The sequence below is a fragment of the Lepisosteus platostomus genome, chromosome 21 (assembly GCF_059453375.1).
Source record: "Lepisosteus platostomus isolate fLepPlt1 chromosome 21, fLepPlt1.hap1, whole genome shotgun sequence".
Taxonomy (NCBI): Eukaryota; Metazoa; Chordata; class Actinopteri; order Semionotiformes; family Lepisosteidae; genus Lepisosteus; species Lepisosteus platostomus.
The window spans coordinates 10,542,394-10,560,176 of NC_142631.1; the positions used below are offsets into that span (position 1 = coordinate 10,542,394).

The window sequence follows — 17,783 nt, forward strand, 5'->3', positions numbered from 1 at the left end:
AAATAATTCCTTATACTTATATAGTGCTTTTCTGGACACTCCTCTCAAAGTGCTTTACAGATAATGTGTAGCCAACACCTGGATGACGCAACTGCAGTCAAAGAGCGCCAGTGATGAAGCCACTTCAAAAATGTTTAAGAGGCCAGGGGACAAAAATTATCATGAGGCCATGATTGGTAAAGGCCAGGGGGAAATTCGGTCAGGATACCCGGGTTAACACCCCTACTCTTTTAGAGAAACACCCTTTTTAATGACAGTGGAGAGTCAGGACCTCCTGTTTCTCAGGCCTACCTTCTGTTTCTTTCTCAGGATCACTTTGACCCCGTCCACCGACACCACAATGCTCACTTTCTTCTTCTTGATATTCTTGGCCTTGAACTCATACTGCAAAATGAACGCAATAGATCATAAACGTAACATAAGTAGATACATTCTGAGTCACAAAACGCTGGATTGTGGAGTTGTTTTTCCCCTCATTGGAAATCCGTCATTAAATACATATCGCTATGTAAATGGATAAAGAAATAAATTGCTATAGCAATTACGAACTGATGGTCTGTTTTGCTTCTAGTAGGAAAAGCATTCACAGGTTTTCTTTAGGTATCTCACGTTTAGTTTACAACAGTTATTACCTGTTAGAGGCGTACACACGGTATTTGGTATTTGGGGGTTATAACAGCCGGTATTGCATAAATACATAATTAAACAAAGATAGTCTATTTTGAGTTTGTTATGTATGGAATGTACATCTACGAGCAAGCGTTATAGTGATTTATAGGATACCTTGAACATGGTAAGGTGAAATGGTCTAATCTGTTTTATAACCAAATTAAGATTGGAAGTCCACAATGAAAACAACATCAGTCATTAAACTCTCAAAGCCCTTATTCTGTTTGTTATTACATACACAATACACCTGTGGATGCTCTTTTCTAATATATTACCTCATCATAGAGACTGGGCCAGCACTGTGACAGCTTTCACGTGGTATATGTGTCAAAGTCATTATTCATGCATTTACCAATGTCTCTCTCTGCCCTGGGAATAATTAAATTGCATTTCCAAAGTTAAACACAAAAGTCCAGAATTCTCCTCCTTTAGAGTCCGAGGTACTCTCCCAGATTGAGTCTTATTTGTAATTTGTAAAATACCAGATATCTTCCCTGTCTTCGACAGTTATCAGGTTCTGTCCTCTTAAAGTGCACCTCAAGAGACTTGAACAAACCACAAACCACAAGCTAAATGTATGCTGGTGTAGTGTACAGTATTTAACTATTGACTTGTTACAAATTAGGCATAACCTGATAAATGAAAAGATGTAGGAGAGCCCTTGAGTACAATACGCAGAATACTTTGATGACTAAATGTTATGTCCAAGACAAAGCAGGACGATTTCACTACAGCCAATAGCCAGAGTCCCTCAATAAACTATAACAGAGGTAGGACATCAGTTGGTATCAACCTCCATTACAGTAATTTTGTTGTCTCTTTCCATGGGGGAAGCAAGAGTCTTAATACTGAAGCAAATATTTTTTAGAAGTTTCAACTAAAGAGAACAGAGAACAGTTTAAATGAATAAAGCACAGCCCACATGAAAAACATTCTGAGGACACTGCTGTGATCTGCTTATCTTGACATTGAAAGGTTTAGACTTCTAGGCAACAAAAAGACTTGAAACCTGTATAGCAGTAAATACGGGCCTATTTTGTTCAGGAATGAATTTGCTGCCAAAACTTTAACCAAGGGTTATTCATTAGGATACAGTTTGAGAGAGAAAACATGATCCAAAAGCATATGGTTCCTTTTGTCACATAAGCCCTCAATTATAAATGCATTTAATTGACATTTAATGCTAAGGACATCACTAAAATCACATATAGTCCGAATACCGTACATACTGTATGATACCTAAAACAATCAAAAAAACATTTTATTTTAAAAACGTATTACAAAGTACAAAGAACGAGGCCTGGGTTCAAATCTAAGGTGCAGAGCTGCTGTTGTACTCTTGAGCAAAGTACTTCACTTAGATTGATTTAATAAATGCCCTGCTGTTTAAATGGGTCTCCAGGTCTTTGCTGAAAATGATAACTTCTTTTTGATAGATTTTTTCATATTTGGTTAAGTAAAGAGCTAAAAATTACCTTTATCGGATTTTCTCATTTTACAATTACTCAAGCTTGTGACAGAAATAATGCAGCGTGGCTTCTCCGTGTGAAAAACTCAGGGACCTGTGGTTCGTCAGTGCCGATATTTCCATCAGCCAATTTGAAAGAAATCTATTCTGAATAAAAAAACATTAATGGTTCCCAGTGTGTGCCACAATACAATGTGCTTGTCTCTATCTTTTTGGTCCCACAGGTCCTGAGTAATTAAATTTTAAAGCCCAATTATTGTACATAAGGTGCAGAGAGTGGTAAAATGGAAAGCCTATTATGAGGGGGAAAAAGGGACCTGAACTCACTAATGGAAAAGAAAAGATTCTCAGGCATCAATTCAAATCGGGTGAAACGCACACCTATATCCAAATCATCACAACCATAGCTTTTAATATTAATTTGTTCAACAAATATTGTCATATAATAAATTGTATTTTAAAACACTGAAGTGGCCCTAGTACACAATTTATTTTCATAGTTTCAAAGTTCATCCTTCAGTATTGTTTCCAGTATTTTTAAACAAATAAAATGAAAGTTATTGGCAATGGCACACACAAGGAAAGTAACCACTCTTCTTCAAACATTTATACTAGGCAGGGTAGCTTTAAGGATTGCTTTGATTAAGTATTATAATGGAAACTAATTTCCATTTCATCACCACTGAGGTTCAAGTTCAATAATTAGGGAATGATTACATCATAACAATCCGCCAGATCCATGAGTATTATGACCTTTCTGTCATGATAGTCTCTGCAGTGATAATTAGAAAACACTTGAAATTTCTAATCAAGTCTTTAATAAGACAAGCCACAAAACAGGAGTAAATGGCCTAAAAACTCCAAACCAGTTAGTTTTCCCATATTCTGCATAGCTTATAGACAACAACAGTCTGCATGAAGACAAAATGTACAGTAGTCAGGCAGAAATGAAAAACTCTTCTCCCTGCTTCAGAGCCTAGGGAAACATCTTGAATACTACAGAATACAGTATACACTTTAGCCATAAATAACAATCTTCAGTATTAAACACATACTATGTGGAGACTGAGGAGTTAAGGGGTAGAGAAATTAATAAAAGCAATAGGAGTTCCAATGCATACATGTTCTACATTTTCCAGCCCAGAACAATCAATAATTAATGACTGTAAATGAATTTTGTAGAGTAAACCTAGTCCAACCTATAGTCTTACTATGTCTGCTGTACCACAACACATTGTTGACATCCATTAATAGCAAATTTCTTTAACTGCATTAATTAAATGTATCCTTATACACACAAAATGTAATTATTTATGTTACAAATGTGTTCACATTCTCTCACTTGATGCAAAACTAATAAGAATGTGAACATGCTATTTTCATCAGCACTATATGCGCTTATCACACAGATAAGGTTTTTTGGGAGTTTCTGAAACACCAAAGACGTTAAAGAGTATGTCTTATAATGTGTCGGTGAAGGCCATTAGCATGCTGTACATGGACAATATACCAAGAGCATCTTGCTCTTTAGGGATCACTGCCTCTCTCTGACTGATGAGACAGTGAAGTGACAAGCAGCCTGAATTCCTTCAGTAAGCAGACCTTCATGACTTCTTCTGTGAAAAGCCTGAAGTTGCCCACAGCACAGCATTTTCTCCTTTTAAGCAGATGCTTTGAATTTCACAAAACATCAGCTTAGATCTGTTTGTCCGAATCAAAACAAAGTACGTTCGGGAAATAAGGCTTCCTATATCCTATATCCCACCGAGCCAAACTCATATACTGTACATAGCACAATTATACAGTACATAGGAACACATCAAGGTTTATTCCATGCTGAAAAGAGAAGAAAAGAAACACAATGTTTCAGTCGTGGAGCTTTCAACACCCGAGGAAGGCTCCACAGCCGAAACGTTGTGTTTCTTTTCTCCTCTTTTCAGTATGAAATAAACCTTTACTGTTCCTTTGCAGCCTACGCATGCTGACGCAGCTACAGTACCTGATTGAACTACAATTATACAGTACATAGCACAATTACTGTACTTACTGTACTGTACCAAGTTTAGGATCTTTTGAGGAAGCCATGGCCTTTCCAAATTAAGTCCATGTTTACCCAGTTTTCTTGGAAATCTTAGAAAAAATACTTCTACTTCCTTTTAAATAGAAATGTAACATTTTGATGTTTTACCTCAGGCTTGTTTTAACTACCATGTTGTGAGAAACTCAGTACCCCTGTGTTTCTCTGGTAGGTGCCATCTGTACACTCAAATGCCCCCTGGCTTCCCCAAGGAACCAAGGTCTGGTTCAGGATTGTTCTTTTTCTACTGAATACATTTAGAGAAATATGAATCAAAATACAGTGTTTGGAATACGCCACAGTAAATGATCTCTCATTTGCAAACTTTATTTTCCGATACTGTTCAAATGTTGACCCAGACAGACACAACTTCAGAACGATTACATAGAAGAGGAGGCTACTGGACCTTGTTTGTTTGTCTGCTTGTAGCTGAATTATTATAGAATTCCAACCATTTGATTCCTGCAGGACAGAAGCAGGGGACAACTTCCGCTTGATCTGGGAGTTTCCCCAAAATACTCTGTGTAAAGAAGTGTCTCCTGTTTTGTGTGTTTATTGTTCCTAAACGTAACTTACATTTGTGCCACTGTTGCTAACTCTGAGAGACCCCTGATTTTGAATACCTGAAATGAGTCTCGCAGAATGGTAGGCATCTCTGTTCCAGGCTAAAAAGACAGTTTCCTAAGTCCACTAGGGTATGACAGACCCCTTAGCTCTTACAGCCTTTATCACCCATTAAATGGACCACAGTGTCACACTAAAATCTAACCCGCCAATACAAAGCACGTACAGATTCTATAACCTTTAAACATTTTAGGAGTTTGCCTGATATTGACAGGATAGTTTTTGTCAGTGTACAGAAAAAGAACACATATTGAAAAGTGTGAGACTTTAAAAGGGTTTCAATTGCTAAAATTTTAACTTTGGAAATCATTGTAGCACAAATTAGGGCGGAATGATGGTGCTGTGTCTAGCATTGCTGCCTCACAGCACTGAGGCCCTAGGTTCAATTCTGGACCTGGGGTGCTGTCTGTATGGAGTTTGTATGTTCTCCCCATGTTTGGATGGATTTCCTCCAGGTACTTCCTATAGTCCAAAAACATTCTGGTAGGTTAATTGGCTTCTGGGAAAATTGGCCATAGGTCTGAGTGTCTTGTCTGTCTGTCCAGGATATACTCTGCCTTTTGCCCATCGCTTGCTGAGACACAGTAGTCTTGGCTCCCCTGTGACCCTGAATTGGAAGAAGTGGTTAAAAATGGATGGGTGTAATACAAATTTATATAAAAAGATGTTTACAAGGAAAAGTCACTAAGTAGGTGAATGTGTACTGAATATGATCCATCAAATATGCTTCAAAGTTCAAGAGCTCTTTTATTTTTCAACACAAACAAGTCATGGATGCTCTTGTAAAATAGGATGCTGATTTGTCCTTGAGATTGCAGTACAACAGCAGCTTAACACAGACAACACAGCAACAGTGTAACGAATAATAATACAATACAATCAGTACAGTGAGAAGTGCACTAAGAAGAGTTACTCACAGTCCAGAACACACAAAGAACAAACCATAACAGAACAGTACACAATATATTGTATTGCACAATATAAATATAAATATAAATGTATTGCACAAGTCCCTGGCATATATTTTTTACAAAAACTGTTGCACACGGGAAAAAGAAAAAGAACAGATGTAGCAGTTTACTGTTCAGTCCAGAAACAGGTCACTGTCAATGTTGCCTCTGCCCATACGCAAGATGGATGCGTTGTACAGTCTTATGGCACGCCGTGGATGAATCAGTCTATTGCTGAACGTGCTCTTCATTTCTACAAGCATGTCATAGAGGGGATGGGAGATGTTATCCATGATGGCCTCTAGTTTGGACACCATTCTCCTCTCAGCCACTACCTCCAGGGGCTCCAGGCCAGACCCAACGACAGAGCTTGCTCTCCTGATGAGCTTGTTCAGCCTGTTAGAATCCACTGCTCTAATCCCAGAGCCCCAGCATACCACCGCGTAGAAAATGGCGCTCGCCAGAACAGACTGATAGAACCTCACTCACAGAAACACTGGTAGTGACCTTGTAGAATATATTCATATGCTTACACACAAGAAAGGTCAATCAGTATTTTAACCTGAAAGCCCACTGTTTGGAATACTGATGCTTATAATGCACATTGTTCATCCTTGCACTATGTTTCATTCAGATTTTTTATAAATTAATTTAAAAAAATGTTGTTTTCACTTTTGGCATTTTTGTTTATCTATTATTAAGCAGACTTGCCACAAGACAGGTGGCCTGAGTAATGTGGTACACATTAGCACAATATCTTGCGAGTACTGACCAGCTGCATCACAGTCTGGTTCGGCAACTGCACCGCATCCGACCGCAAGACCCTGCAGTGGGTGGTCAAAACTGCCCAACACATCATTGGCAGTGCCTTACCATCCATCCTGGAAATCTACACCAGGTGTCTGAAAAAAGCCACCACAATTATGACTGATCCCACTCATCTCAGTCACAACTGGTTTGTCCCCCTACCATCTGGTAGAAGGTTCCGGACGTTCCAGTTGCACACAACTAGACTCCGAAATAGCTTCTTCCCCAGAGCCGTCAAGCTGGTGACCCCTCCCACTCCCACCCACCAAACTATGATATCTCTTCACTTCTTCCTGTACCCACAATGACTGTACTCCTACACCACTACATAAACCATACCTCTGACAATTGAATGTAAGCCATACTTGAACCTAAAACTGTGCTTGATTGTAGTTGATAGTTGTACTATTTGATAATCGCCATATTATTTTGCACTGTTTGCCGTATTATTTTACACTGTTTTGCTCTGTTTGTGTACTTTGCTCTGTTGTGTACTTTTGCACAGTTTTTAACAGATATGAGTACTGTCGCACTGGTACCATACTTTTGTTTACTCTGTTATTGTAATTGTATTTTCTGTCTATTGTCTTGTCTGCTGTTCTATATATACAGTATATACTGCACCTGAAAGACTAATGAGAAACACTTTTCATTATACTATGCACCTGTGTAAGTATAATGACAAATAAAGTTGAATTGAATGGAATTGAGTGACCATGAAATCTTATGCAATTTCCTTTCTTTCTCATCATTTCCTTTCAAAAAGCATTTTCCCAGAATTAACTACTTGATACATAATGGAAAAACATGAGTTATAGCTTATTTGGAAAATTAGTAAATGTATAAAATAACCAGTCAATTTATAATCTACCCCAATTTATAAATAATTACGAATGAACTGGATATATTAAAGATTAACTGACACACTGGTAAATGTTTACAGTAATTATTTAGTAACTGACTGTCAAACTGGTATATTTAGAAATTGTTCCAGTATTTTATTAATGTATCCATTTTCCACAAAAATAATACTATATACACAATACATGTATTGTTGCCTTGCAAAAGATGTTTAACAAATATGGCTTCCTCAAGTAAAGAAAATATCATTAAGACAGAAGAGCTAATAACAAAAGAAAACCAAATCTCCACAACAGAAAACATTAAAAAAGTGAGTTTGAAAGACTAGACTTGATTCTAAACAGACAAAATGCCTTTAAGCCCAAAATGAAAGGCATTTTATTAAACTGTGCTGCCCACATTAATGCATGGATGTGAAATCTAGACCATGAATGCAAAAAAAAAAAAAGCTGAAAGAAGCAGAGGGAAATGTACTGTATGTTTGGAGTAATAAGAAAATTGGAATAACTAGTGGTGTCACTAAAATAGAAATGGACTGGACACACATAAATAAAGGGGAGTAGATCGAGGGGAAAAAGCACAGTGACAAAAAAACGAACATGTAAAAAGACCCCCTGGAAGACGTACGAAATATGAAATCAATATGCTGGCCAGATCAAGATGAATGAGAGAATTTGAAGACGGATGTTTGTGGAAGGGTCCTTCATCGAGCAGGGTTAATAAAGGGTGATGATGACTTGCAAAAAGAGGAAATTGCAAAGAGGTTTGCAATTTTCGACCGCCGTTAGTACTGTCAAACGTTTTCAAAATATATGGTCATGCCACACATCCTGAAATGTTTGAAAACTTAGATTAGGCGTTAAGTCAATTTCCACCAAAAAAACGTGTTGTCAATTTATTGGTAGATAAAATTTTAATACTTCTTTCTCCTAAGTGAAAAGCATTTTAAAATATTCAAACCCTAATGCATTTCTATTGTTCCTTGGCATTCCTAGTAAACATTAATCACTTCAAGCAACGAAATGCCACTCAAGAGAACCTTTCTGCTCATAAGTTCAGTGCCAACTAAAATAGTGAAGAGAAAACCTAAAGGGTTTTATACTCACTTTGGGAAAAAAATTAAGTCCATGTCCAGTATTTGGCAGCTACCAATTACAGTGCACTGGCTGAACGCAGAAGACAAAGTTGTTGTATCTTATAGGATGCAAATCCTTCTTTTTGCACTGTAAGAAGCTTTGTGTTCATCAGTGGCTTATGGGCTTTGGTTAAGGCCACAGCTCCTCAAATTATATCTGAATCAATAATTTAAATCATTTGGGCCCCCTGATGCAGTACTTTCAGCGTGGTTTATTTTAAGAAACTGCACGAGCCAAAAAGCCTTTCAAGCGGTTGAGAATGTGTAAAGTTAATTAATATGTATTCTACATTATTTCAGCTGTTTACTTTTAACAAACCTTCAACAAGATTCAGCCTTTGTTTTCAGTCCACATCTTAACAGTCCATGTGAAGACCTATGTAGTGAATACACTGTACAGTGACATCACTTGGCAGGGTGAATCCTTTTCCAAGACACTGTAAACACTTAAAAGAGATAAGAAATACAAAGGAAATGTACAACCCGACCCAGAAACACCAAAATCGGCTTAGTAATCAGTTAAAAGCTTTTGCTTTTTATTTTGCTTTAGGCAGAAATGTAAAGTAATCTAAAAGGATAGTGTACTTGTACTGTTTGGCTGTATTAGACCCACTCTTTACACCTCTCTTTCCTTGCTTTTGAGAAATGAACCAGGGAGGAGACTGCTGCAGGCATTAAAGGTGAAGATGGGGCACAGGGAGCGTTGAAGCAAAAGATACTTGCGAAGGGGGTGCTCTGCAGGTGAAATACAATATTTACGCGTACGTGTGAGATTAAGGATTTGACCCTCCTATTGAACTTCGGTTTTACATTTTTAGCAAACATTTAACAACCAAGTTTATGAATTGTGAAGTAAAAGTAAAGACGGGGTTAAATTAAGTCCTTTCTGCTTGAAGATTAGACTTCGAAGCAACAGGAGTTTATGGCAGGAAAGGGAGAACTGATAAGGATGCCAGATGCTAGGAGAGCTAGGGAACCCCCTGGGGACTTAATCCCTGACCATTTGGGCAAAAAGCTGTAAACTGGCCAAACACGTGACCTCCCCCCTTTACCTTAATAACGAGTGACGTCAGAAGCAGCAAGGAAAGGATATATAAACCTAAAGTTTGTACCAGCACTTTGAACAATACTTCGGTTTTGTTGTTTCTTATGGGAAACAAGACTTCGGCAATATTGTTCCTTGCATGCAATAAACTCTTCTATTTAACTTCATCTCGGGATCCAGAATATGCTTTCTGTTACAACAATTGCAACATACGAGGTTCGTACAGCTTATTTAATCACTGACATGTTCTGGTGGGAAAGAGGAGGACAACAGCAGGGCCTTCTGATTTGAATGGTATTATGGTCTATTCACAAAGGTTTGATACCGGCTCCACTGAAAGATCATGTTGTATTACACCTTCTTATACTTTAAGGCTAAAGAAAGTACTTACTGCTTGGATAAAAAAAAAACAATTTCAAGACCCTGTTAAAATTCACAAACATGTAAAGCACACTGGCATATTAATGGAAAGTAAAGTTCCAATAAAAGCAAATTCATGAGGCGAAAGCTGACCGCAAGCATACTTATAATCCTTTGGTAGTTAGAAAATCTGTTACAACTACAAAATGTAAATCTTGGTAAAGGTCATAACCGGTCTTTTCAGGATCTTTTCAGGCCTTGTAACAGCTTCTGCACATTGTATCTTGGCAACCACATGTATGCAGCATTTGGGATTGATGACTGCATCTACTTATCTTAAAAAAAAAAGTTGATACTGAATACACGTGCTGCAAAAGCCCCACAAAAGATTAGAGAACGCTAACGACTGGTTTTAAGACAATCAAGCTCTAAATACTGAAGAAAAGGGATTTAATAATGCATGACACCAAATAAATTAGTCAGATGTGCACATTTTTCTAAAAACACAGCTAGAATCCAGTCATGGTGATTGTGTTCATTTTGGCTTGTATCTGGAAAAAAAAGGTTCAATAGTGCATTTATATTCAGAGATGTTGGAAGGAGAAAGTGAAATGCACCAAAATGTTATGTCAGCGATTGAAAAAGAAATAATTGTATAGAACGTGTTACCTACAGTGCAGGTGTGTATTGCATATGGTTAATATATATACTAATCACATAAGGGAAGAGCCCAAGTGTTGTGCACCAACAGCAGAATAGAGTAGGCTGAACAATGATGGAACAGTAAATCAGATGACCTGCCAACACACAAATTAAATGTGTTTAGTGGAAAGGGAAAGAGGAATAATCCCATAGAGTGGCCTGCGATTCTGAAACTGTGGCAGCCTTCCAAAGCTTTTAACTATCACTGGTTTCTTTAGCTCGTTATTGCATGACATCATTTAACATCTTTCGTCTCCACCACCTCTCTGTTGTCTCTCAAAGCACAGCACTAATGGTGCACTGTGTACACCAGCACCACAGAGTATTATCTACATAGACCTGTTGCAGAGGACTGTCCTTAATTTGGGGGAATTATCATCTGAAACAAAACACAATGTATGATGTAGTTCACGTAGGTGGCTGAGTCAGCATGCGTAGGCTGCAAAGGAACAAGTGAAGGTTTATTCCACGCTGAAAAGAAAAGAAACGCACCCAAAGAAGGCTCCACAGCCGAAATGTTGTGTTTCTTTTCTTCTCTTTTCAGCGTGGAATAAACCTTCACTAGTTCCCTTACAAGATACGATGGCATGTTCATAGTGCTAACATGCAAGACACAGTAGCTCCTGTATACAGCAGATCAGGGAAGATTCACCAGTTGGAAATTCTGAAACAGACGTTTTGGGTAGGAGGTCAAAACCTAATTCCGCTCACTTCCGCTTGTCGATTTACCGTAGAAATATCATGCATCTTGCTTACTCCTGCATCCTGTGTGTTTCAGTTTTGCATCTGTCCACCTCATCTTTCCCTTGGAGCAGATCCCTGGCTCATCTTTCACAGAAACAGCCCCATCAATGGGTTGTTATTCTCCCCAGCCAGGTGAGTTACCCCGATAAAGCTTATTATTCAGATCACTCCCTTGTCACACTTTAATTAGGGTGGACTGAACTGCTGAACTGCATGAAGTGGGAAATTTAAAGGGGAAATTAGGTCACATTTTGGCCTTAAGTGGAATTAAGCTAGGACACACCAGTATTAACGTCTCTGATCTAACAAGATCAGGTTCCAAGGTGATATTGAAATATAGTGTGGATTAATCCTGCTGGTTGATCAGTACAATTATTAAAAACATTTTCGCTTCCCTGAATTTTACTATCAAGACCAGGACAGTAAGGATGGTTTGTATCCATAAACTTAAGCTGCCAGTGAAAGAATATACTGTAACTCAGAAGGAGGGATTCAAAAAAGTCTTCGCAAAGGGAATTATGAATGAAGAAAAAAAAAACATTTCACATAAACAGAACAAGTAGCAACCAGTTGAGAAACTGAAGGCGAAACAAGAATTTGTTTTGAGACACAATTTTATATGGAGGTGATACTTCAGTCTGAACTGAAAGATCGATCCGGGTTCTTTCAAGGAAAAAAAGCATTGATTTAGATTTCAACTCTCATTAGTACCCTGCTATTTGCTGTGGTGCATGCAGGCAGTGTGAAAGCACTTCTTCTTTATAAATGAAGTCTTGTGCTGGTGTTTTTTTCCCCCACTTTCGTGGTACTAGATGCACAAACCAGAGAAAGTGACCTTCAGAGAATGAATGTCACAACCATAAGGCAACACTTTGTTGTCAAATTACAGGAAAAGCTTGTGCTTGAATTTTCAGAGGATGATATCAGAGTCAGGGCATTCACAACAGTTATACTTGGAAACCATGGGCAGATATGAAACTGGTTGTTTTGTAGAAAGCAGATCTTGAAAATAAGGCATTTTAGTACCCAAGAGCCTCACGAATTAAACATTAGAAGGCCAGTTGACTTGAAACAGTAAATGAATGTGTATTAGTAGCACCTACCATATGTTTTTTAACTTATCTTAAATTTGTAGCAAGATTTTAGACTTTGTGTATAGCTTTAAATTATCTTCACTTTTAAGAACCATGTAGCCTGCAGGGCAGGAGTTGAACTTACGCTCTTTTTCCCAAGCTATAATGCAACTGTATTGTCAAGATGAATTCAATTACAGAACAGCGGAGTATTTTACAAGACGGATTTTACACATCTTGTCTCACTGTAGCAAAACTAGGCCCTGATCTATTATTTACTGCTACACCCTGCTTCTTACAGCAAAGAAAAAAGGCAAAGTAATGATCTTCAGGCACACGTTCACTTTGTAACGCAAACTCATTTCTACAATTCCCCTTTCAAAGCATAAAACATGTAAATGCCCCTTTTTCGGAATTAGGTTAAAAAAAGAATGTAGTCATGTAGTCATTCTTCACTTTTAATGTTTAAAAATTTAAACGGGAGAGTAAAAGGACGTGTGTTTGACAGAATGAGTAAACTCTTGCAAGAGCAAGGTCAGAGTTGTGTTCTGATGTTACATTTTGACATGTCACTTCCCACTTCTCAAAAGAAACTAGGTTATCTTCATTGTTATTGTAAGTATTATTCTTAAATTCAAAGCAGTAGCTGAACGGTAATTTTTTTCCTCAATAAACATTGCTTTACAGATGAATGCACACGATATTGCGGTTTACAGGCAGTTTTAAAGCAGTGCACAGCAGGTGAACTGTACAAGTTCCTAGAAATCTCCAAACATTTTTAGCACCTTGGGTAGCAAAAAATCCGAGAACAGTGTTCTTTTTTAATTATTCAGCAATGCCAATGAAGAGTGTGTTGAATAAATTCTAACAGTAAATTGGTTTGCCATTGTCCAAGCTGTTATCAGGTCATACGTAGCTGCGTCAGCATGCGTAAGCTGCAAAGGAACAAGTAAAGGTTTATTCCACGCTGAAAAGAGAAGAAAAGAAACACAACGTTTCAGCTGTGGAGCCTTCTTCAGGTGTGAAGTTAAATGGGAGAAAGAAGGCAGGCCTTGTAATAACAGTAATAGTAGTGTAACCAAAAACCTGATCAGTCACATTATGCATCTACAGTACACTGACATGTAAATGCTAAGTATACCCAATAAGAAACATATGGTGTAACTTAGCCCTGAATACCCTGACACTCATTATATTGAGACTAGAATTACAGTAATTGGAAAAGCTTTTAAAAACATCTCCATTTAAAAGCACAACAAAATCGAGTCGAAGTGACCAAACTTGTACATGTATTCCCCATACGGCTAATGATCATAACGCCAGTCACCCTTGCACATTGCATGTACTGTAGATGACCTTGTCCTATATTCCTCTGCCCTCAGGAGCTGGAATATTTCCAGGACGGATGGCCCTTGGATCAGTATTTACGATTTCCATGCTCCTACTATGATAGACCATTGGCCCAACGTGGCCAACCAAGTGAGTTTTATGTGGAATACAAGAATATTTTTAAGGACCATTACATTAAAACAAATATCTGTATTTACAAAAGTTTGAAAGGTGTTTACCTCGAAGTCTGAATAATATAAAAGTTGAATTGCTCAGGATTGTTTTAGGCATATTAATTGCATCATTAAATCTATTTGATTAAAATCTGCAAATACATGTAATTAAATTCAGGTGAATTTGGGTCACAATGTTCAACACAGAATATTTTATTTAAATGCACATGCAGTCCCCATTTGCAACAGATTATAAAGTCTTTTTGTAGAGAGATTTAGTCTGTTCCCCAAAGGAAATATTCAAAACACCCCTTATCTAATTTTAGCACATTTTTTCTTGTCTTTCCAAACAAAGCAATTTAAAAGAACTCAAATATGGGAGCCCACAAGAAAGAAAAACGTGGAAAAAGAGAACTCATGACACAATGTTTGAAGATCAGAAAATAACATTACACCTTACTCTTACAGTTTCTGCACAAGCAAATGGTAATCTGGTTGTATTTTTCTCCATAAGAAAAGATTCTGCAAATGAATGAAATAAAGTTCAGTTTAAGGGTATACAAGTCTTCACCCAACCTTGTAAGAATGATTTTTAGGCTGCAGTAAGATCCTTGAGCAAAAGACATCACTCATTAATCACCTTGTGAATCGTTGTTGGAACAATGCAGGGCCTCAGTGTCCCATTCAAGCCACATCTGAAAGCACATTAATCACAAACAACCGAAAAAGCACTTCATCACCAGACACTAACAAAACATGTGAGGCAGGTACTGGCTGCAGCACATGTTCCCTCTAGGCTGTGTGCGTGTGCGCGCGCACATGCTATGAAATCAGCGCACGTAGGAAATTAAACTGCGCACAAAATAAATTCCCCCCAAAATATGATGATAATAAAACAAACACGGTCGTCCATTGAAAAATGCTAAATTGAACACGAGACTGGCTGCGAGGGTCATGGGAGCCAGTTCTGACTCCCGTGAAGTGTGTTGGTAAAGACCCTATGCAGACGGTATAATCCGGAAATGACTGGAGAAGGACAACTAAGGAAGGTAGAGCAGGGTTAGGATGGGTAGACAGACAGGGGGGCGGTGACTGTAGTGATCAGGTGCAGGGGGGGAAATGCCGAAGCAACTAAGTCCAGGGAAGTCCAAAACAGGAAGTCGAGGTGCAGTCCGTAGTCCAAAGGCCGGGAGATCCATCCAAGACAAACAGTTAAAAACAGGAACCAGGTCGGAACCAAAACAGGAACAGGAACTAAAAGCATAACGAAACCAGGCGATCTGAGCCCCGGACCCAGTCGGTCAAGACGCCGGGCAATAAGGCCTGCCTTAGGGCTACCCACGAGCCCGGGGAATAGGCAAGCCTTGTGGCGTCCATCTTCCAATACTGAGCCCATTCTCCTGTAGCCAAAACGCTGAGCAGTGTCTGAGACAAGAGTCTACATAAAGCTGGAAAACCCTAGGGATGAGTAATAATAATATAATATTATAATAATAAACTTTATTTTATATAGCGCCTTTAAAGGTGGCTTCTCAAAGCGCTTTACAGGATGACAATAACAATAAATAAGAAGACTACAACAATAAATAAGAAAAATTTCACAAGACAGGACACAATTATAATTACAGCAATACAACAATAACAATAGAGGAGACCGTGGAAGATGGTATTAAGAAGAGCAGAGGGGTGAAGAATGGAACCAGTTAAGTAAAGGCTTTTCTGAAAAGGAGGGTTTTGAGTCTGGATTTGAAGGAGTTTAGAGAAGGTGACTCTCTAATATCCTTGGGCAAGGAGTTCCAGAGCTTGGGGGCATAGCAGGAGAAGGCCCTGTCGCCCATACAATGTAGACGGGCTTGGGGGACAGTAAGGAGGGCAGAATTTGAAGAGCGGAGGTTGCGAGGTGGGGAGTAGGGCGATAAAAGTTCAGACAGGTATTGAGGTGCCAAGCCATGTAAAGCCTTGTAGGTGAGCATGAGGATTTTAAAGTCTACGCGGAATTTGACCGGAAGCCAGTGCAAGGACTCCAGGATAGGAGTAATGTGAATACTTGCACTAGATCTGGTCAGGATTCTGGCTGCTGAATTTTGGACATACTGCAGCTTGTTCAGAGTAGATTTAGATACCCCAGGGAGCAGAGCATTGCAGTAGTCAATTCGAGAGAATACAAATATGTTGATCAGCTTTTCAGCCACAGTTAATGATAGCATAGGGCGTAGTCTTGCGATATTTCTAAGGTGAAAAAAAGATGTTTTGACAGTATGCTGTACATGTGGGTCGAATGTTAAGCCAGAATCGAATATAACCCCAAGGTTTTTCAATTTTGATTGGAGCTCAAGTACAGAGCCATCTACAGACAGGGTTACAGGACTGGCTTTGCGAAGTTGATGGGGGGTACCAATAAGCATGACTTCAGTCTTGTCACAGTTAAGATGAAGGAAGTTTTGAGTCATCCAAATTTTTATGTCAGAGATGCAATTAGATAGAATAGAGACAGCCACATCAGTGTCGGGTTTGGTATGGATGTATATTTGAGTATCGTCAGCGTAAAAATGAAAGCTGAGGCCATGTGATCTTAAAAGCTGACCAAGTGGGAACATGTAAATGCTGAAGAGCAAGGGGCCCAGTATTGAGCCCTGAGGGACACCAGACTTGACAAGACCAATTTCAGACCTGTACCCATTGAGAGAGACAAAGCGACAGCGATCAGTGAGGTAAGACTTAAACCATTTGAGGGCAGTGTCAGAGACTCCAAACACAGTCTCGAGACGAGAAAGCAAGATGTTATGGTCAACAGTGTCAAAGGCAGCACTGAGATCAAGAAGGATGAGTATGGAAAGAGAACCAGAATCAGAAGCTATTAGGAGATCGTTGGTGACTTTGACTAGGGCGGTTTCTGTGCTGTGAAGTTGACGGAAGCCAGATTGGAGGGGTTCGAAAAGGTTGTTTGTCATGAGGTGGTTATGTAACTGAAGTGTGACAGCACGTTCTAGAATTTTAGAGAGAAAGGGTAAGTTGGAGATGGGGCGAAAGTTGTTAAGATTGTCGAGAGCCATGTTAGGCTTCTTTGGCACTGGGGTAATAGCAGCAGTTTTGAGGACCGTTGGTACAATGCCGGTGCTCAAGGATTCATGTATTATATTGAGGACAATGGGACAGAGAGAAGAGAAACAGGACTGGAATAAAGTGGTGGGAATGGGATCTAAAATAGATGTGGTGGGTTTCATGCGCGTAACTAGTTTGTTTAGGGATGCTGAGTCAAGAAGAGAGAAGCTGGAGAGACAGGAACCAGAGAAGTTGGATGAGGAGGGAGGAGGTGTGGAAATTATATCCGTAGTGGAGAGAATGTGATGCCGGATGTTGTCAATCTTAGAACTAAAGAAATCTAAGAATGTGTTGCAAAGTTGTGATGAGGCAGGTGATGTGGTGGGGCAGTTTGGCTTGAGCAGTCTGTTGATGGTGGAGAAAAGATGTCTGGGATTGTTTTGGTGATTTTCAATGATGTGAGAGAAGTAGGTGGATCTAGCAGACTCTATAGTAACCTTATAATCAGATAAGTAATCTCTCCAGGCCTGATAATGTACATTTAGGCCGGAAAGACGCCACCTACGCTCAAGTTTGCGAGAGGCTGCCTTCATGAAACGCAGATGGTCATTGTACCAGGGGGCAGGGCGAGAGAAGGAGATGGTTCGAGTTTTTAAAGGAGCAAAGGTGTCGAGGGTAGATAAAAGACCATTGTCAAGTAACTGTATTTTGTCCTCTAGAGGGT

General features: G+C 39.0%; 2 protein-coding genes across 5 annotated transcripts in view; one reads left to right on the forward strand and one right to left on the reverse strand.

Annotated features, from left to right (window-relative positions):
* The window catches only part of ttll11 (tubulin tyrosine ligase-like family, member 11), a 309,887-nt gene that overhangs the window by 196,901 nt on the left and 95,203 nt on the right, over positions 1 to 17,783 (forward strand). For both annotated transcript variants that reach the window (XM_088614922.1, XM_088614923.1), the window contains exon 2: positions 11,477 to 11,574. In XM_088614922.1, coding sequence (XP_088471048.1) covers positions 11,477 to 11,574 — 98 coding nt within the window. The remainder of the gene's footprint in view (positions 1 to 11,476; positions 11,575 to 17,783) is intronic.
* The window catches only part of LOC148644029 (carboxyl-terminal PDZ ligand of neuronal nitric oxide synthase protein), an 87,628-nt gene that overhangs the window by 36,619 nt on the left and 33,226 nt on the right, over positions 1 to 17,783 (reverse strand). For all 3 annotated transcript variants that reach the window (XM_088614926.1, XM_088614925.1, XM_088614927.1), the window contains one exon: positions 292 to 384. In XM_088614926.1, coding sequence (XP_088471052.1) covers positions 292 to 384 — 93 coding nt within the window. The remainder of the gene's footprint in view (positions 1 to 291; positions 385 to 17,783) is intronic.